The sequence below is a fragment of the Rana temporaria genome, chromosome 1, assembly GCF_905171775.1.
Source record: "Rana temporaria chromosome 1, aRanTem1.1, whole genome shotgun sequence".
In the NCBI taxonomy this organism is placed as follows: domain Eukaryota; kingdom Metazoa; phylum Chordata; class Amphibia; order Anura; family Ranidae; genus Rana; species Rana temporaria.
This window is the reverse complement of record NC_053489.1, coordinates 195,349,707-195,371,698: the sequence shown is the minus strand read 5'-3', so window position 1 is coordinate 195,371,698 and position 21,992 is coordinate 195,349,707. Positions and strand designations below refer to the sequence as shown.

Here is a 21,992-nt window from a genome sequence, read left to right as displayed (position 1 = left end):
TCTTCAGAAGAAGAGGTAAGGTACTGCTCTGTGCATTACTATTGCGCAGAGTGGGTAACTATAATATATTTTGTATTTTTAGCCAAAAACATTTTTGCTTTTAGAATCACTTTAATGAACTACAAAAAGTTTTATATTTTCACAAAAATGCTGTCGTCATCTATTATTAAGTTCTGTAATAATGAGTTAGCAATTGAGAATCTCTCCTGTGATGTGACTGTAGTTTACACTGGATTAGTATCTTCTCTCACTCCTATATTTACAAGCCATGCTAAACTTAGCATTGGCATGTTGCCTCCTACAGTGGCAGTGGGTCAACTTCGCACCTGTGGAGTTGCTCAAACCTTTGTCATTTCAGTGATTGGACCTCAGGTTCCAAAGCACAAGTCACATGCTTACTTTTGAAACTGCAAAACATTTCAAACACACTTGTTTCATCGTGTGGTTCGCAACACACCTGGACACCTACAAAGAGCTGCCTTCTTGTTTTATTCCAATTTACACAACTGGTCTGCAAGCAAAAAAGATCTCCCTTGCTCTAGCAATGAGCAGCAAAAAGACAGAAGATGTGGTATGTCCTTGAAGACTATGTATACTGTATTTATGCTTTATTTACTTTGAGCCTATTATGCTACTTTTTTTTTTTTTAAGCTATCCTTAGACCAGAGTTTGTGAACGGCATATGTTGTGCAAAAATAATTACGCACATTGGTAGGCATATAGACAAAGCAACGTGGGCTGTGAAATAACTCATATCAGACTTAGCTATGGGTTACTACATTCGTCAGACAGTCTTCAATGCTTTGCAACGTGAGGTTGATTGTATTATATTTTGTATAGCTGTTATTATAATAAACTAGTAATACAGCTGACATTATTTGATAGAACAGCTCTAAGCAACAATGAAATGAACACATTGCATTAATTTTATAACCATCAGCTATCACCTTTTCATAAATTTAGAACAATCAGTGCTATAAGATCTGATTACTATTTGGCTACTGGGACTTCAGTGCACCATGTAACCTTCTTGTCATTTATAAAAAAGATTGTATTTCTTGATGTGCCACCCTACTCGGTACTACATTAGGAGCCTTAATTAAATTTGAGTAAAATAATTTCAATGATCAGATATTAGGTGAAAGGAAGGATACATGTTTTTTTCTAAGGCCAGGAAATGACTTTCTATACCTGGATAGAGATAATCTGTATTAGCTGATGAAAGGGCATAGCTGAATCTTTTCTAATACGCAGCTCCTCCCCTCAGGAGGGATAATAGCATATTGCAGACTCTGATTTCAACCTGCATCTATTACTATGCTACATCTCTATCGACGGGACTAAGGATGGGTCTCAGAAGCAATTATATTGTAAAGTTTCCTGTATTGGGATTACGGAAGTATAAGAAAGTTGGTGCCTGCTTCTTCAAAGGACGATTTTTAGATTGTGAATTATATCACTTATCTACTGTACATCGCTAAATTAGAATTGTAAGTATGAGAGAAGCGAATAGCTGTTAGTGTTGTCATAGTGGCAGTGCATTTAAAAATTGTGATATACATTTTAACCCTACTGTAGTTTATCTTGAACTGGTGTTGGATCAGTATAATATACACTGTAAATAATAAAATCTACAGTTGATTTTTTTTCACTTACATTTTGGTTTTCTGCAAGTTATAAGAGTTTTGGAGTTGACGTTATTCATAGCAATGGAGATGATTGAGGAAATCTGGGGCAGAAGAAAGTGCAGTTGTCAATAGCAGCCAGTCAGACTCCTTGTTTAGCTACCATTGGCAAGTTAGAAAATCAAAGCTAAAATCTCAGTGGAACCTATGGCTAAAGGTTTATCTGGTGTACTGGCTATGGCAAGGTGTGGTCACCTAATAATGTAGTATTACATGTTCCAGTAAACTAAAAGGTTATAGACATTAGAGGTTGATTGAACATGTAGGCAAAATCCAATCGCCCTTGGGCAATTTATATTGGCAACCAGGTAAGCACAGAAGGGGGCTGTTAACTATGGAACTTATCTGGTAAATGGAGGGGGATAAACCAAAAAAACTGTTGGCAATATGTTCAGTCCCCTCTTCCCTCTAATTAGCTTTGGCTGGCTGTGCCAGATGCTGCCAACAGACATTTAATTGTTCCCAATCCAGCCATTTGTGGACAGATCAGGAGACAATCCTCTACTGTCCATGGACACGGTCCAATGGCAAATCTACCATAGTACTTGTAGTTCCCTTACACCTATGGAATTTTAAATTGTCTTTAATCGTAGTACAATTTTTGCAGTTCTGCATACTGTATTTGTACACGTTTGGATGTATGCATCAGGTTTTATATTACTGTTTAATGAGGTGTTATTTATTTTTACTTTAAAGTGCTTTACACCCAAATCAGGTCGGTGCTTTATATTTGCCCTCCCACAAAGACCATGTTGTCCCTTTCTTCTAGCTAAATATTATATATATTATCATGTGCATATTCAAACTGTAGCATGTGATGCCATTATATGCCTTTGCAAATGTACAGGGCATTTGGGCACAACTGCATAACCATTTTTACATCATTTCCAAGACACACACCATAGTTGAATCTGTACGAGGTTCTACATTATTTGTTTTAAGTAGTACAGCTCATGCCCTTACTGTGGTAATTTATTGTTCACAATGTAACACAAATACAATTTTGGGCTTCTTTTGTTTCATGCGTGCATCAGCAGCTTTTTAAATGGAAAGAAAGTGATCTAGGAGTGATGTGAGCTGTCCAGCAAATATTTGCTGTAGAGCGGCCTTTATTTTAGCTGTCTGTAAGGGGAGAATTCTTCCCATAAACCATCCTATTGGTGCATTATTTCTACTGACCACTAATATAAGGGACATTCTTCACCTCATGGTCAGGGTGGAGCGAGAGAAAAAAGATACGCGACCTGGAGGCCTTGGGGGACCCCGCAGTGGCTCCAGCAACAGCTGATGGGCATGATAGGGGGGTCAGGGATTGATTTGTCTCTTGCTGTATCTCCCCTATCGTCAAAACGTGCTAGGATTTGTCCTCCTGAGCCATTCATGCACCGCCCCCCCCCCCCCCAGGTCAGGAGGCCGCATGGGAGCCCCCCTCTTGGGGACCTGTCTCCTGCTGGGCTGCATGCCTCTGGCACCAGCAAGGGGACTGGAAGGAGTCCCCATCAGCAGCGGGGCCCGCGAAAAGAGGGGACACCATGCTCTCAACCCCCCTCCTCCCCCTCTTTACTGATCCAGGAGCTGCCGGCTTGCTCACCTGCTGATGAGCCTAGCGGGGGGGCAGCTCGGCGTGGGAATTGTTCGGCAGTGGGCAGCGGCAAGAGCCCTGTCCCTTCTGGTGCAGGGAGGACGGTTTCCCGATCCGGAGGTTGCCGGGAGCAGAGGTTGCATGTTTCCCCTCCTTCACAGCTCGTCAGGGACCCGGAGCAGTCGGCTCCCCCTCCTGTGGCTGGGAGAGCGGCTCGGCAGGGGAAGAAACCGGCTGTTGTATGGATGTTGTACCCAAACAAAATTTGGTCGTATTTATTTTTATTTTTTGCGCTATAAACAAAAAAAGCAACAATTTTGAAAAAAACACAATTATCTTTTACTTTTTGCTATAGTAAATATCCCAATTAAAAAATAAAAAATATTTTTTTTCCTCAGTTTAGGCCGATATATATTCTACATATTTTTGGTAAAAAAGGGTATATTGGTAATAAGCATATATTGATTGTTTTTTTCGCAAAAGTTATAGCTTCTACAAGCTATGGGAAAGATTTATGGTATTTATATGGCTTTTTTTTTATTTTTTTACTAGTAATGGCGGTGATCTGCGTTTTTTTTTTTTTTTTGCAGTATTGCGGTGGACAGGTCGGACACTTTTGACACATTTTTGAGACCATTGACATTTACAGAGCGATCAGTGCTATAAATATGCACTGATTACTATGTAAATGTCACTGGCAGGGACGGGGTTAACACTAGGAGGTGATAAAGGGGTTAATTGTGTTCCCTATGGTCTGTTCTAACTGTGGGGGGAAGGGGACTCACTATAGGAGATGACAGATCGTGTTTTCTACTTTGAAGAAAGACACGATCTGTCCTTCTCTCCTCAGACAGCACAGAAATGTGTGTGTTTACACACACAAACCCTCGTTCACGCTATCGCGCCCACCGTCCACAGGCATCGGGTTCCTCGCTGTGCAGGGGGCGCGCGTGCCCTCTGGTGGCTCTCCTGGGTAAAGCCTTACTGTATATGTATGGGATTTCACCCAGGAGAGCCATTCTGCCGCAGTATATCTGCGTGATTGCCGGTCGGGAACCGGTTAAAGGGCCGGAGGCTCCCTGCTGCAGCCACTTCAAGTGGCTTAGGCATTGATGTTTCCACTATACCTGCACTGCTGGTGGCAGTTAGTGCCATGTTGCAGAATGGTGAGCAGGATGAAGCCGTAGGTACCGAGTCCACTTTATCTTAGGCGGCGGTTGCAGGGGCGGACTGACAACTCATGGGGCCCCCGGGCAATAGAAGATCATGGGGCCCCCTGTGTCCCCCACCCACACAAAGCCCTATCTACCTAAATCATCGGGGAACACAGTAAGGCACACAGCAGGGCACAGGCACATCACAGGGCGCACAGCAGGGAACAACACAGGGTATGGAACACACAGTAGGGTAGATCACAAGGCACACAGGAAAGCACATCATGGGGCAAAAAGCACATCAGGGGGTACACAGCAGGGCACTGAGAACATCGAAGGGCATGGGGCACATCAGGTGGTACACAGCAGTTTATTATGCTGTACACAGCAGGGCACACAACTTTTTGAGCACAGCATGGTGCATCACAGGGGGCACAGGGAACATCAGTGGGTACACAGCAGGGCATGCAGCACATCACAGGGCATGTGACACATAGTAGGGCACACAGCAGAGCACAGGGTACATCAGGGAGTAGACAGCAGTGCACAGAGCACATCACATGGCATGGGGCACACAGTAGGGAACATCATGGGTCACAGGGCACATTAGGCGGTACACAGAAGGGCACATCACAGGGCATGTGGTACACAGTAGGGCACATCAGGGAGTACACAGCACATCACAAGGCACATAGTAGGTCACATCAGGTGGTACACAGCAGGGCATTGGGCACATAGCAGAGCAAAGGACACATCACAGGGCATGTGGCACACAGTATGGCACATCTGGGGGGTACACAGCAGGGCACATCACAGGAAACCGGGAACGCAGTAGGGCAAATAGCAGGGCACAAACCAAAACACAGGGCACACAGCAGAGCACTGGGATCCTCCAGACACAGGACAATGTCTCTCAGAGCAGCCGTGGAAGAAGAAGGCACAGGGGGACACTGTGGGTGGGTGGAGGATAAGGGAGGAACGAGAGACTATCACAGAGGGAACTCCTGCGGTCCTATTGGGGCTGAGCCCCCTACACCTGTACTGTTTGCACGCCACCCGCTCCCGCCCCCACAATGGCGGCCATCATGGTACCTCCAGACAGGGACGTACCTAGAGCATTTGGCACCCAGGGCGGATTCTATATCTGGCAACCCCCCCCACTTTAAAATGTAAACACACCCCACTGTGCCCCCTGCACATCCCTTAACATTACATAGCCCCCCGCACCTCTGGGCCCCTTTACATTACACAGCCCCCGCACCTCTGGGCCCCTTTACATTACACAGCCCCCGCACCTCTGGGCCCCTTTACATTACACAGCCCCCTGCACCTCTGGACCCCTTTACATTACACAGCACCCTGCACCCCTGGGCCCCTTTACATTACACAGCACCCTGCACCCCTGGGCCCCTTTACATTACACAGCACCCTGCACCCCTTAACATTACACAGCACCCTGCACCTCTGGACCCCTTTACATTACATAAACCCCCCCAGCTTTGGACCCCCCCCATGCTACACAGTCACCTCTCCCCCCCCCATGCTACACAGTCACCTCTCCCCCCCATGCTACACAGTCACCTCTCCCCCCCCATGCTACACAGTCACCTCTCCCCCCCATGCTACACAGTCACCTCTCCCCCCCCATGCTACACAGTCATCTCCCCCCCCATGCTACACAGTCATCCCCCCCCCCATGCTACACAGTCACCTCTCCCCCCCCCCATGCTACACAGTCACCTCTCCCCCCCATGCTACACAGTCACCTCTCCCCCCCCATGCTACACAGTCACCTCTCCCCCCCCATGCTACACAGTCACCTCTCCCCCCCCCCATGCTACACAGTCACCTCTCCCCCCCATGCTACACAGTAACCTCTCCCCCCCCATGCTACACAATCACCTCTCCCCCCCCATGCTACACAGTCATCTCTCCCCCCCCATGCTACACAGTCACCTCTCCCCCCCCCCATGCTACACAGTTACCTCTCCCCCCCCCATGCTACACAGTCATCTCCCCCCCCATGCTACACAGTCACCTCTCCCCCCCATGCTACACAGTCACCTCTCCCCCCCATGCTACACAGTCATTTCTCCCCCCCCCCATGCTACACAGTCATTTCTCCCCCCCCCATGCTACACGGTCACCTCTCCCCCCCCATGCTACACAGTCACCTCTCCCCCCCATGCTACACAGTCACCTCTCCCCCCCATTCTACACAGTCACCTCCCCCCCCCCATGCTACACAGTCACCTCTCCCCCCCCATGCTACACAGTCATCTCCCCCCCCATGCTACACAGTCACCTCTCCCCCCCCCATGCTACACAGTCACCTCTCCCCCCCCATGCTACACAGTCACCTCTCCCCCCCCCATGCTACACGGTCACCTCTCCCCCCCCATGCTACACAGTCACCTCTCCCCCCCATGCTACACAGTCACCTCTCCCCCCCATTCTACACAGTCACCTCTCCCCCCCCATGCTACACAGTCACCTCTCCCCCCCCCATGCTACACAGTCATCTCCCCCCCCATGCTACACAGTCACCTCTCCCCCCCATGCTACACAGTCACCTCTCCCCCCCCATGCTACACAGTCACCTCTCCCCCCCCCCCCATGCTACACAGTCACCTCCCCCCATGCTACACAGTCACCTCCCCCCCCATGCTACACAGTAACCTCTCCCCCCCATGCTACACAGTCACCTCTCCCCCCCCATGCTACACAGTCACCTCTCCCCCCCCCCCCATGCTACACAGTCACCTCCCCCCCCATGCTACACAGTCACCTCCCCCCCCATGCTACACAGTAACCTCTCCCCCCCCATGCTACACAGTCACCTCTCCCCCCCATGCTACACAGTCACCTCTCCCCCCCCATGCTACACAGTCACCTCCCCCCCCATTCTACACAGTCACCTCTCCCCCCCATGCTACACAGTCACCTCTCCCCCCATGCTACACAGTAACCTCTCCCCCCATGCTACACAATCACCTCTCCCCCCCATGCTACACAATCACCTCTCCCCCCCCATGCTACACAGTAACCTCTCCCCCCCATGCTACACAGTCACCTCTCCCCCCCCATGCTACACAGTCACCTCTCCCCCCCATGCTACACAATCACCTCTCCCCCCATGCTATACAGTAACCTCTCCCCCCATGCTACACAATCACCTCTCCCCCCATGCTACACAATCACCTCTCCCCCCCATGCTACACAGTCACCTCTCCCCCCCCATGCTACACAGTAACCTCTCCCCCCCATGCTACACAGTCACTCCCCCCCCCCATGCTACACAGTCACCTCTCCTCCCCATGCTACACAGTAACCTCTCCCCCCCCATGCTACACAGTAACCTCTCCCCCCCATGCTACACAGTCACCTCTCCCCCCCATGCTACACAGTCACCTCTCCCCCCCCCCATGCTACACAGTCACCTCTCCCCCCCCCATGCTACACAGTCACCTCTCCCCCCCCCCATGCTACACAGTCACCTCTCCCCCCCATTCTACACAGTCACCTCTCCCCCCCCATGCTACACAGTCACCTCTCCCCCCCCATGCTACACAGTCATCTCCCCCCCCATGCTACACAGTCACCTCTCCCCCCCATGCTACACAGTCACCTCTCCCCCCCCCATGCTACACAGTCACCTCTCCCCCCCCCCCCATGCTACACAGTCACCTCCCCCCCATGCTACACAGTCACCTCCCCCCCCCATGCTACACAGTAACCTCTCCCCCCCATGCTACACAGTCACCTCTCCCCCCCCCATGCTACACAGTCACCTCTCCCCCCCCCCCCATGCTACACAGTCACCTCCCCCCCCATGCTACACAGTCACCTCCCCCCCCCATGCTACACAGTAACCTCTCCCCCCCCATGCTACACAGTCACCTCTCCCCCCCCATGCTACACAGTCACCTCTCCCCCCCCATGCTACACAGTCACCTCCCCCCCCATTCTACACAGTCACCTCTCCCCCCCCATGCTACACAGTCACCTCTCCCCCCCATGCTACACAGTAACCTCTCCCCCCCATGCTACACAATCACCTCTCCCCCCCATGCTACACAATCACCTCTCCCCCCCCATGCTACACAGTAACCTCTCCCCCCCATGCTACACAGTCACCTCTCCCCCCCATGCTACACAGTCACCTCTCCCCCCCATGCTACACAATCACCTCTCCCCCCATGCTATACAGTAACCTCTCCCCCCATGCTACACAATCACCTCTCCCCCCCATGCTACACAGTCACCTCTCCCCCCCCCATGCTACACAGTAACCTCTCCCCCCCCATGCTACACAGTCACTCCCCCCCCCCCATGCTACACAGTCACCTCTCCTCCCCATGCTACACAGTAACCTCTCCCCCCCCATGCTACACAGTAACCTCTCCCCCCCATGCTACACAGTCACCTCTCCCCCCCCATGCTACACAGTCACCTCTCCCCCCCCCATGCTACACAGTCACCTCTCCCCCCCCCCATGCTACACAGTCACCTCTCCCCCCCCCATGCTACACAGTCACCTCTCCCCCCCCATGCTACACAGTAACCTCTCCCCCCCATGCTACACAGTAACCTCTCCCCCCATGCTACACAATCACCTCTCCCCCCCCCCCATGCTACACAGTAACCTCTCCCCCCCCCCATGCTACACAGTCACTTCTCCCCCCCCATGCTACACAGTCACCTCTCCTCCCCATGCTACACAGTAACTTCTCCCCCCCATGCTTCACAGTCACCTCTCCTCCCCATGCTACACAGTAACCTCTCCCCCCCATGCTACACAGTCACCCCCCCCATGCTACACAGTCACCTCTCCCCCCCCATGCTACACAGTCACCTCTCCCCCCCCCCATGCTACACAGTCACCTCTCCCTCCCCCCATGCTACACAGTCACCACCTTCTCCCCCCTGCATATTGCAGTCACAACCCCCCCCCTCCCTCCCCCTTCCTACCTTATTCACGCACAGGGAGAGACACACCAGTGTTGAACATAGGGCGGGAAATACTGAAGTTAACTTTTCATAATGACAATGCTAATGATTGGTTGCTAGGACCACCTAGCAACCAATCACCTGCTAGTTTACTCCAGAACTTCCCATCCTCTATTCAGGCTGCCCCGCTGTGTCTCTCTCCCTAACCTGCTGTACCAGAGAGAAAGAGAGACGGTGTGTTTTTCCTGCTCCTGTCTGGTGGTGTGTCACCCGGGCAGTTGTACAGTCTGCACCCGGTTCAAGCACCCTGTCACACAGCCATCACCTGAGCATTGCCCCTAGTGTGTGGCACCCGGAGGCGGATCGCCACCCCCCTCAGAGGTACCCCACTGCCTGCAGCAAAAATAGCACTGAATACCTCTCACAGCACGCTGCTTCCCGCCGACCCCTCCTCTCCTCTTGTCCGTCCTAGGTGATGTTATCTACAAGCACCTGGGGTGGACGGGAGGGAAGGAGGAGCTGGCAAGGAGCAGCGCGCTGTGAGAGGTATTATCACAACCGCCGCGTCCTGCTGAATGATTCCCTGCGCGTTGTATGTATTACCGAATACGGATGCAGATGCTCTCACGGGCCCCCTAGTGGCACGGGCCCTCGGTCCGTGCCCGAATGACCGAATGGTCAGTCCGCCCCTGGGCGGTTGTTGAGTCTGCCTTCCAGACAACGAAGGCTGATGGCTCGGAGTCGCGCAAGAGCAAGAAATCAGGGGATGATGGGGTTCGCCTGGCAGATTCGGCGAAATGCGAGGTCTATGTCTGCTTTAAGGGTCCTTATGGGGGCCCATCTTAAGCCGGACATCAGGGAAAAGGATCTGACAGGGGAATATGTGGAGATATTCTCCCTCTTGCCCCTGGAAAAGTTTAACATAAAGGGAAGGCTGACAAAAGTAAGTAATAAGAAAGAGGAGGAGAAGCGTAGTTGGCAGCTTATCCCTCTGACTTTTTCCAATTGACTTTAGACCTTTGCTATTTTAGTGAGCGTCATTGGCGAAAAGAACCCGGAGAACTGCCCCCCCCCTTTTTTTGCTATTTGGATGTGATTGGTGAGGCCCATAGGATCTACAGGGGATTGGCGTGGCTTCGCTATGACAAGCAGTTCCAAGCCTTACTTCCCCTGCCGCATCATACCTATGGGGCACGTTTTCTGCCGTCACCTTAGTGCTGCTACTCCGGGGGTGAGATTGCTGCATCACGACATTAGACTTTTGGATGAGCACAAGGCTGACATGCGGGTGTGGGTTGAGTTTTTGAGGTCCTTGTGGATGGCCCAGGTGATGTCAGCTTTTGACATTGATCTGTATACCGATGCTGCTGGCAGCTTGGGTTTCGGGGGATTTTGTCAGGGGGCATGGTGCGCAGCAGCGTGGCCAGAGGAAGGGCGAGTCACAGGATTTTTGGGCAACCTGGTGCTATTGGAACTTTTCCAGATTGTAGTGGAGTTTGATATTTGGGGATCTCAGTTTCCGAATAGCCAGGTTTGCTTTCATTGTGATAACATGGGGGTGGTTGGGGCGTGTGGTACCAGATACCAGGCGCCCAGTGTCATTTGAGTTGCTACAGGAGCTGGTGGGGATCTTGCCCAGGGTTTGTACCTCCCCTCATGAGGTGCAGCGGTTTACGACGGCTTTTGCCTTAGGTTTTTTTGGGGCCCTGTGGATTAGTGAGTTGGTGAGCAAGAACAAGTGTGGTGCGGGTGAGTTGATGCTTTCAGATATACAGGTCGCTGCCGACAGTGTCCAGCTCCATATCAACAGATCTAAAACTGACCACTTGGGCAAGGGTGTTGCCATAACGTTGTTCAAAGTGCTTCCGGAGACAGTGTGTCTGGTTCTCGCCAAGCAGCGTTATGTGCAGGTTTAGGAGGGATTGCAGGGGCCATTTCTGCGGAATGTGAATGGATCATTCCTGTCACATTTTCAGTTTTGTGGAGATTTTCAAGCGCTGTTTGGTTGAGACGGGCAGAATAGCTTCCCAGTTTAGTACTCATTCTTTTGAGTGGGGGCAGCTAAGGAAGCGGCTCACTGGGGTTTGAGTCAACAGGTGGTGAGACGTATAGGGAGGTGGGAGTCTGATTAATTTAAAATTTATGTCCGCCCACATATGCTGTAACGTTGTTCATTGTTCTTTTGTTGTTTTGGTGATTTTTATTTTGGCTCTGTTTTTTTTTTTTGCTTTTGTTTCTTGTTACAGGATTTCCTCAGGGCCTTGTGTGGATTTTGTGAGACTCTTATGTCTTCTAGGGGGCAATCCGAGTGGATGCACGGGCCGAAGGGAGACAACTTGCGGAGTGAAGCTGTCTTTAAATGGTTGGGTATTAGGGGCATAATGTAGGGTCGTGTTCTTCCAGAATTCCACTATTATTCTAAAATTGACAGGCCTCCTGATGTTTTGGTGCTCTCTGTGGGAGGGAATGACATGGGGGTTCGGGCCACGAGGGACCGTGTTAGAGATGTCAAATTTGTCATTTTGCGCTTGATGCATGATTTCCCCGGTGTTATAGTGTGGTCGGACATAGTGGCCCAACATAGTTGGCGTCATGCTCGCTTGAATAAAGCCAGGATTAAAGCAAACAGGGAGATAGGACGATTTCTGTCTCATCTCTGGGGCTTGGTGATTTGGAACCGGGCTATCGAGGATCTGACCATTCATTACTGGAGGGATGATGGTGTTTACTTGAATGCCTTGGGCACAGATTTCTATTTTTTGAAATTACAGGAGGGGGTGCAGAGGGCTCTTCATGTGTGGAGGGACCCGCTTGAGTAAGGTGTCACTCTCATGCCCTGTACACACGATCAGTTTGTCTGCTGAAAACGGTCTGATGGATTTTTCCATCAGTTATCCGATGAAGCTGACTGATGATCAATCGTGCCTACACACCATTAGTTAAAAAAACGATTGTGTCAGAACGCGGTGACGTAAAACACAACGACGTGCTGAAAAAAATTAAGTTCAATGCTTCCAAGCATGCGTTGACTTGATTCTGAGCATGCGTGGATTTTTAACTGATGGACGTACCCACAGACGATCGTTTTTTTTTTCTATAGGTTTTTTATCCATTAGATAATTTTATAACAAGTTCCTAGTTTTTTGACTGATGGATAAAAAACCGATGGGGCCCACACACGATAGGTTAGTCTGATGAAAACGGTCAATCAGACCATTTTCATCAGACGAACTGATCGTGTGTACGCAGCATCAGGCTTGCGTGAAGGATCAGGGGGTCTTTGGGGAGTCAAGGATGAATCAGATTCTTAAAGAATTGGGGGCCCATCTAGGGTATGGTGCTCCCACCTGGTTGGTTGTTGGTGGTCTTCCAGGAGCTAGGTCCCCTGGGTAAAGTCAAAATGTGGAAGTCGCAACGTCTTCGAGCCGGATGGGGCGGGGCTGAAGATATGGTCAATAATAGTAAAAAATATGCTTCAAGGACACCTGAAGACCCTTTCCTGGTTGCATTCTTTAATTGGTATGGTTAAAATTGTTATTTATTATTTGTTAATAAAAGATCTGCTGTGGCTGTTTAAACCCATGTCACACAGTGTTGTGTTTATTATAAGTTCAAAGACCGTAAGTTGACGAATCCTATAGTCATGACACTTACATTGAGCAAGTAATATCCCTGTAACCAATCTCAGTTTGTATAAATATTTCTCAATACTCTTACCACATTGGTTAAAAGGTTGAATTATTAAGGTCTTGTGACTATATTTTTTAATTGTAGAGTGGGTTCTATTATTCTACATCAGTTTTATTTTTCATTATAGGTTACCAGCTGCTCCTGCTATGAGTAATGCGTTGGACTAGATGCCCTAGTGAAGCTGACAATACTAGAGCTATTTTTAAATGTATACTGCAATCTGTGCAGTCTTTGTGGCTCTCATGTATCAACTTCAAAGGTTTTTGATGTGTTCATATTATTTCTGCCCCCCACCCCCTCCTAAAGAGAAAAAAAAACGTGAATTGTTCCAGTACAACTACAATATATTCCTGTGTGTAGTTGATCTTTATTTCAAATGGAAATCCGAAAAGATGACAGTTAATTGGTTACAGAAAAAAATGAAAGCATTCAATTGAGAGAATGGATACAATAGTGTCACCCTGCATTGCAAGGTCAGAAAGGGATCTTGATTTACCCTTGCATGAGTATAAATGTAAACAAATTAGTTTTCCGCAACATTTTTTTCAATCTGTGGTGTTTGGCTGATTAACTTGCTGATCAACAGCTCTTGATGTGATTGTAGATTTATTAGAATTTTTTTTTCCCATATCACTACTGTTCTGCCCTCCTGAGATAAGCAATTGTACCAGTGTCCCCAGGTATTGGCTCTTATCTGAATTGAAAGTGCTATTATTATGTGCAGGGACTTTGGATAATATTTTTCACGACATGAAGTAAGCATAAGTCTACATGGAGTACTGCAGGCAAGGCCCAATCCATCTTTGAGGACTGGATGTTCCCATGGTAGTTCAATCTGCAGAGGACCAACCTTAGTGGGGTGGTTCTTACCTGGGAAGAGTCAGTGAGGACCAAGTGCAGTAATGTAATTCTTCTGCTTCTTCATCGCTTTCCCTTCAGTTGGCCCATCTGCAGGGATCCAAGTTACATGGACTTTATGCTAATGGACTTTTCGGTATGGGCTGCACTATTTTTTTTTTTTTTACACATTTTATTGAACAAGAAAGGCAGGTTCCAAAATAGTCAAAAGATACAGGTCCAAAGGGGAATACAATTAAATAGCGAAGAATTAAAGACACGAGCATGCTATGAAAAGAGGAAGGTCGCTGTCAGGACTGACAGGGATGTCATACCTTGGAAGTGATGATACAACGATTATACAAAAAGAATAAACGGACATTCTGATAGTCTTGTAGTATCTCGTATGATAAGTCCATGGGTGAGGATATCATGGTAAAGCCTACTCCAGTGTAGACCTTTGACCAAGGAGGGGTACTGCTATAGTTTTATATAGGAAGAATAAGAAAACAAATAAGTAGAGAAAGGAAGCAGAGAAGTGGGTGGGAGGAGGGGTAGAGGGGTGGAAGGGCAGTGTGAAAAAAAGAGAAAAAAAAGGCTGCACTATTTTCTCTTTGCACCTGTTCTCTGTGAAACCGCCAGGGACAGTGTAGCAATTCAGCAGTACAGCCAAACTACCTACTATATACCTACTAGCCAAATCGCACTGCCAATTTGTATGCAATGATCTATACATGTTATGTGAAGAGCAAAGTATTTTGTACATGCTTTCTGCAGGCTTAACCATAAAAATACTTTATTTAAGTGAATAAGTTGTTCCACTTACTGGAAGAAATGTTAGGAATTAGTGTGAACTTGGTGTTTTAAAAGAGCATTAACTTTGGGAATTAAAGCCATTCAGTCATCTGGGTTAATCAGTCTTTTGCTGCTGCATATCATATGTTCCTGGATACAACTTGTGGTTTAAGTACATATGGTTAGTCACACATTTAACTTTTTGGGTTGGGACACTCTTTCAAGACATATTAACCTGCATGAGGAGGAAGAGAGTGACACTGGCGGGTGACCAAAGTGTTTATTGTTTCAACAGTTGCTGGTTTAATATGGTTAATAATAATTTATTTTAAAATAATCCGTTGTTTTAAGGTTCATTTGTGTCTGCAAGACTGTCATTTTGTTACACTGTATTAAGGAGTATTTTTTGGGTACAACCACTGTGATTTTGTGTTTTTTTTTATTTTTTTATTTTTTTTATTCTTCTACTTTAAGCCTCTACCAATCTGCCATGTGGCTATATCCATTGTTTGCACACCCCAGATCTTGCTTCTGTAAGGCCAGGAAGATAACTTTATAGCCAGGAAGATTACCCTCACGGGTAACGCTTAATACCCCTATGGTATGGGTATTGTTAACATTTACATATTGTTTACAAGTTTTAAATATTGGCTGAAATGTGGATGTGTGAAATTTTAGTGGTTTCCTATGTACACAGTGAAGCATTCAAGGGTGTGCTCTCTGTATCAAGTGCAAGGGTTCAGGAGTGTGCCCAACTCTAGTACCTCCTGGCAATGTAGGCGGCTCTGCCTCTGTCTCTAAGGCCGCGTACACACGGTCGAACATGTTCGACCGTGTGTACGGCCTAGCGGACAGGTTTCCAGCGGACAAAAGTTTCTTAGCAAGCTAAGAAACTTGTCCGCTCAAAACATGTCCGTCGGACATGTCCGATGGTTAGTACATCTAATCGGACATAAACGCGGACCGTTTTCATCGGACATGTCTCCTCGTGTGTACAGGGCCTAACTTGCATGGAAATCATTGGTCGGCATCTGGGAATAGATGGATATCACAGTGCAGCTTACCACTTGATGCCCCATCCCACACTGCACATACATCTCTCTTGTCTCTTGAAATGACCTGGTGGACCAGATTCGAGCCGCGGGCCATGGGTTTGACACGTGACTCGATGCACTGAACTCTTGGGCTTAAGTACATGAAAGCTACTCAAATTTATTGGAGTATACTTGAGTGTTTGGCTTGCCTTTATTAATTCTGGACATCTTAGCACCTATTTTGAGAAAGTATTTGCTCCCACTTCCTGGGATAGATCACTGCGGTGATCGCGGTGACCTACGTCATGTCCGGCACCTACACTGTCCTCCCCCGCTGTCTTCTGGGAAACACACAAGTCCCAGAAGATAGCGGGGGACCAGTGAGGACGCGCAGCTCATGCATGCGCAGTAGGGAACTGGGATGTGAAGCCGCAAGGTTCAATTTCCTGATTCCCTCACCGAGGATTGCGGTGGGGGCAGCAGAGAGCAGAGCGATTGACTGGCTTCGGCTGCCAACATCACGGGCACCCTGGACAGGTAAGTGTCCATTTATTAAAAGTCATTAAAAGTCAGCAGCTGCAGTATTTGTAGCTGCTGGCTTTTAATAATGTGTTTTTTAGGCGGACCTCTGCTTTAACCCCCGGAAGATTTGGTTACTCAATGACCGGGCCATTTCTTGTGATACGGCACTGCGTCGCTTTAACTGACAATTGCGCGGTTGTGCAAAATTGTACCCAAACACAATTGATGTCTTTTATTTCCCACAAATATAGCTTTCTTTTGGTGGTATTTGGTCACCTCTGCGGTTTTTGTTTTTTGCACTATAAAAAAAAGATGAGACAATTTTATTATTATTATTTTTATTTATTTTTATTTACGAAAAGGCAAATCCCCTTTTGCACTACAATTGCAAACTGCACTTGAAATTACACTGGAAGAGCATGTGGAAGTGCAGTCAATGTAAATCTGAGGGGTAGATCTGAAATGAGGGGAAGCTCTGCTGATTTTATTATCCAATCATGTGCAAGCTAAAATGCTGTTTTTTAATTTCCTTGCATGTCCCCCTTGGATCTACAGTGACTGCACTTCCAAGTGCACTTCGCACTTGTAGTTTGCACTTGTGCAAAGTGGATTTGACTTTCGTAAATAACCCCCAATATCTTTTACTTTTTGCTATAGTAAATACCCCATTTTGTTTTTTTTTAACAATTTTTTTTCCTCAGTTTAGGTCGATATGTATTCTTCTACATATTTTTGTTAATTTTTTTTTGCAAAAAGGGTATATTGCGCTAAAAATATCGCCTGCAAACCGACCTGAAACAGTGGCTGCTGTTTCTTCAGTGTGAAAGCCCAGGACGTCATATGACGTCCATCGGGGGGAGGGTTCCTGCTGACGTCATTTTACAATGATTCAATGAGGAAGAGGTTAAGCTGCGCTTTTAGCCCGCTGGTGGTGTGCTTTTAACCCAGAAGAAGGGGTTTAAAGTGTCCGTGTTGCAGCACTTCCAAATTTATTTTCATGCTTTTTCCTAGCGCTGCCCATTAATTTCAATGGGGGCTCTTGTCTTCCAGGCACAACAGACGCAGCACAGCATGGCAACGTCTCACCTGGCATGTGGAATAGGTCCTGGGGATCAGCGGAAGAGAAGATAGCATCGCAAAATAAGGAGTCAGCCGAGGAGGAGAGGAAGGATGGAGTAGGAGGAGGAGGAGGAGGAGAAGAGGCAGGCCTGCATGCAATCCGTGGCGGTAAAACCAAATCTACATGGGTGCCACGAGTTACATGCTTGACGATCGTCAGAAGGTTCACCCAGTGGGCAGTAAAAGTTATATACCTTCCCTGCCGGTGTTTGCTAGACCACGTGGCTGGTGTCAGATGTATCTTGGCACCGACACTGTGTGCCAGAGATGCATTCACTTGCCACTGAACTTGGCCATATAGCTCTGGGATGCCCTTCTGTGAAAAAAATGTCCTTCCTAGGACCTTCCATTGTGGTGTTCCAATGGCTACACATTTTTGAAAGGCCTCCGAGTCCACCAGTTTATATGGCAATAGTTGGCGGGCTATCAGTTCCGACAAGCCAGCGGTCAACCGTTGGGCAAGAGGGTTATCCGGCGTCATCTTTTTTTTTACGATCGAACATTTGGGCCTGACTTTTTGCAGAAAAACTTGAGGACGGCAATATTTAAGGTGGAGTGGAGGACAATTGTGAGCATAGAGGAGAAGGAGAAGAGGCTGGACGGTGAGAGCCTGGAGTGTGGCTTTGTGGGTTCTGATGGCGTTGCTCCCACTGGGCTCAGTGATGGGAGGCCAGGTGCCTTCCTAAGGCTGTCGTCCCTAGGTGAGTGTTGGGCTTACCGCGACTTATGAATTGACTGCAAAGGCTGCAGATGGCAACACTATTGTCTGCAGCGGACACGTTAAAAAAGCCCACACTGCGGAGCCATGGGCCGGCATCCTGGGAGCGCCAGATGTGACCGTACATGGTTGATGGCTCGCTCCTGATACATTAGGAGTCTGGTTTGTCCCTCCTGTGCAATGTAAGTTCGGCCTGCTTCTCCTCCCTATCTGCTGGTCCATCTCTCCCTCTGAACTCCCCTCCTCTTTCTCTCTTGTGGGCACCCACGTGACGTCTGTAGACACGTCATCATCGACGTCTCCTTCCCCATCACTAACAATAGAGATCTCGGAGTAGGCAGCAACAGCGGGCACCAACCTCCTTGGGCTGATCTGAGTACTGTCATCAGACTGCTGAGTGCCAGCTGTTGCTACCTCCTCTTCCTGATCTGATGCCAAGAATGGCTGCGCATCCGAAATGTCTTCTGATGGATTGGAAAAATTAAACCTGTGACTCAAGCGGAGGGTATATGGTGGTGGTGGTGGTGGTGGTGTTGATGGTGAGCCACTCAACCAAGTCTGGTGCGTCCTTTGACGTAATTAAATGAACATTGTGCCACTTTCCACTTTGGCTCCGGCCTGGTGCCCTACCCCTACCACCCCTGCGGAAGGGCCTGCCTCTTCCTCTGCCTGTCATTTTTTAAATGACCCTGTGACAAAAGTCTTTAGAGAAGCGCAGTATATGTGGAAGAAGGAAATTAACACCCCGCTTCAATCTGTCGTTTTGGGGGGCCACTGGTTTATCGCACCAGTTATGAGACTTTATTTTCAGGAAATTTTGTCAATGTGTGTAGCAGAGGTAACGCAGCGAAAGTGGTAAAAATTCAGCAGTAACCAAATACACCACCAGTCACAATGCTGCACAATACAAATCCACTATAATATGCTTTCTATATTTGAAAGTATATTATAAGTGTATTACACCCCTATATACTGCACACCAAACAATAGAACACCTATACCAGAGCTTGAAAGGACTTTTGTGGACCTGTTAGGTAACGATTTGTGTCACTACAGTCTGTCCCTGCTCCAAACAGCAACCTGTCCCTACACTGACAAAAAGTATATGAATGTATTACACCTATATACTGCACAACAAGTAGTACACCTATACCAGTCCTTAAAAGGACTTTTGTGGACCTTTTAGATAGCTATTTGATTCAATACAGCCTGTCCCTGCTCCAAACACCAACCTCTGCCTACACTGACAAAAAGCAGAATGTAAAATGGCCGCCAGATCAGGTCTATTTATAAGGTAGGGGGGTCCATGTCCATGTGCTGAAATGTCTCAATTGGCTGTCCTGCACCACCTGTTGGATGTGTCATAGGTCAAAGTTATTCTCAATGTAAAATGTTGGACCGCCGCAAATATCGCCAGATGTCCACCTGTTTGGCGGACCGCGAACGAGCAAAGTTTGCCGCGAAACGACCGCCGGGCGAACCGCCAGGCCATCTCTACCCAGGAGGCACAGTAATCAATATCTTCTTTCTCTGTGTCCTGTCTCTACTAGTTTTTCATTTTATATGGAGACGTTTTTTTTTGTGCTGCGGGGATGCATGCTGAATATGCAATCTTTGCTTCTCTTCAATATAAATTATAGAGACTGTTTCTTTCTGACAGTACAGAATACAGAGACTTTTACAATGCTCAGAGAGTGATTAGACTGCTTAGTTATACTGAAGGAAGTAATTGCATCGGAAGTGCTTGCTAAAACTAACTTCCTGGGGAAACCTACAAAGGTCAAATGATTGTACAAGTGTTGTATCTGACATCAGAAGAGTTAAAGTGTACCTAAAGGAAAAATCTTTTTGATTTAGTTTTGGATAAAGTGGGGAAGGGTTAGACCCTCTGCCACGTTTTTTGCAGCTCGAGTTCCCTGGGAGATTCACCCTTCAATTTGTTTAGGTAATCACTGTCCCCAAGACAGAAAATAAGGGGAAAACCTATATTTTAGAGCAGCCCTCAAAATCTATGCTCGCATTTTGCGAGTGCATTTTGAGGGCTGGCAAGTTTGGGCTGCCTGAGAGCAGGGGGGCAAGCAAAGAGTGAATATGGGGGAACTTGGGAAGAGAGAGGAGAGTCGCCGTGGCGGGCAGCCTGTGTCCCCAGTGTCCCCATTGCAGCCTGTGTCCCCATTGCAGCCTGTGTCCCCATTGCAGCCTGTGTCCCCAGTGGAGCCATGTGTCCCCAGTGCAGCCTACCTGTGCTGGGTAAGAGAGAAGAGAGGAGAGCCGCCGCCTGGTTGTTCCGGGCACTTTAATAGACAGGTCACCCATCCCAGGATTAGACGGGTGATCTGTCTATCAACGTTTCCTGGACAAGGGGGGAGGGGCTGTATATGACGGCTCGCGGCGGGGAACACAGCTATTGAATTGAAAGCTGTTATGTTCCCCGCGCTTTGAACAACCAGGTGGCGGCGGCTCTCCTCTTACCCAGCACAGGTAGGCTGCACTGGGGAAACAGGCTCCACTGGGGACACGTGGCTGCACTGGGGACACGTGGCTGCACTGGGGACACATGGCTGCACTGAGCACACGTTGCTGCACTGGGGGCACAAATATGCACTGGGGAAACGTGGCTGCACTGGGGACACGTGCTGCATTGGTAGACATGGCTGCATTTTTGGGCATGGATAAAGTTGTTGTTAATATTTATTTTTATAACTTAATTCTGCAAAAAAAATGTAAGTGTAATTTCATGAGATAATTTATGAGGGCGTGTCTAGGGGCGGGATTAGGAGCGGGACATGGTAGGGGTTGGGCGGGGCAACTGGTGGCGAGTTACCCTTAAGGCCTGGCTAGTAGCTCAGGGCCCGGATTCAGAAAGGAGATACGACGGCGTATCTCCGGATATGCCGGCGTATCTCTGAGTGCGGGCCGGCGTATCTTTGCGACTGATTCATAGAATCAGTTACGCATTGATTTCCCTAAGATCCGACCGGCGTAAGTGTCTTACACCGTCGTATCTTAGGCTGCATATTTCCGCTGGCCGCTAGGTGGCACTTCCGTATATTTACGCAAGGAATATGCTAATTAGGTATTTACGCCGATTCAGAAAAGTACGTCCGGCCGGCGCATTTTTTTACGTCGTTTACGTTAGTCTTTTTCCGGCATAAAATTACCCCTGCTATATGAGGTGTAGCTAATGTTAAGTATGGACGTTGTTCCCGCGTCGAGTTTTGACAATTTTACGTCGTGCACTGGGATTTTTTCACGAACGGTGCATGCGCCGTTCGTAAAATACGTGGGGTCGCAGTGAATTTACATAAAACACGCCCACATCATCCCCATTTGAATTAGGCGGGCTTACGCAGACACACATACGTTACGCCGCCGTAACTAAGGGCGCAAGTTCTTTCTGCATACGGAACTTGCGCCCTATGTTACGGCGGCGTACCGTATCTGAGCTATCTTTGTGACAACCTTCTAAGAGCAGCATTTCTTTATATTGTGGAGATTTCCCCTCACTTCCTGTTGTGACTCTAAGACAGGAAGTGAAGGGAAGTCACATCCAAATGAGTGAACAATCTAAATATAACCACCCACAGACAGACATATGTCTCTAAGCCAGTTTAACCCTAAAACTGGGTGGTTCCCCTCTCCTTTTTATATGTTTGCTTCGTTAGGGGGTGGTACTTCCATCAAAAGTGTAGGAAAACCTGACTAGCAGTGTTAACCCTTATCTTCCAGACAGTGGCATCGCTATGGGGGGGGCAGGGGTGCAGCTGGATCTGAGTGAGTACCGTGCCCAATCCGTGACCCAGTTCGGATTTCGGCTGCAGCTCTACCTCTACTCTTCATACTGGTAGGTAGAGTTGACAGAAGATATATGGGTAAAATGAGCAGATTTGTAACGTGGTATGGAGG

At 48.2% G+C, this 21,992-nt stretch overlaps 1 protein-coding gene across 13 annotated transcripts in view; it reads left to right on the top strand.

Annotated features, from left to right (window-relative positions):
- Nucleotides 1-383: 383 nt before the first annotated feature.
- RIMBP2 (RIMS binding protein 2) overlaps nt 384-21,992 on the top strand; it is a 758,298-nt gene continuing 736,689 nt past the window's right edge. For 4 of the 13 annotated variants that reach the window (XM_040347489.1, XM_040347429.1, XM_040347432.1 and 1 more), the window contains exon 1: nt 388-571. In XM_040347489.1, coding sequence (XP_040203423.1) covers nt 392-571 — 180 coding nt within the window. In that variant the 5' untranslated portion in view covers nt 388-391. Of the gene's footprint in view, nt 572-21,992 lie in introns of all 13 variants that reach the window. The other 9 variants (XM_040347492.1, XM_040347457.1, XM_040347444.1 and 6 more) reach the window with 5 other exon arrangements.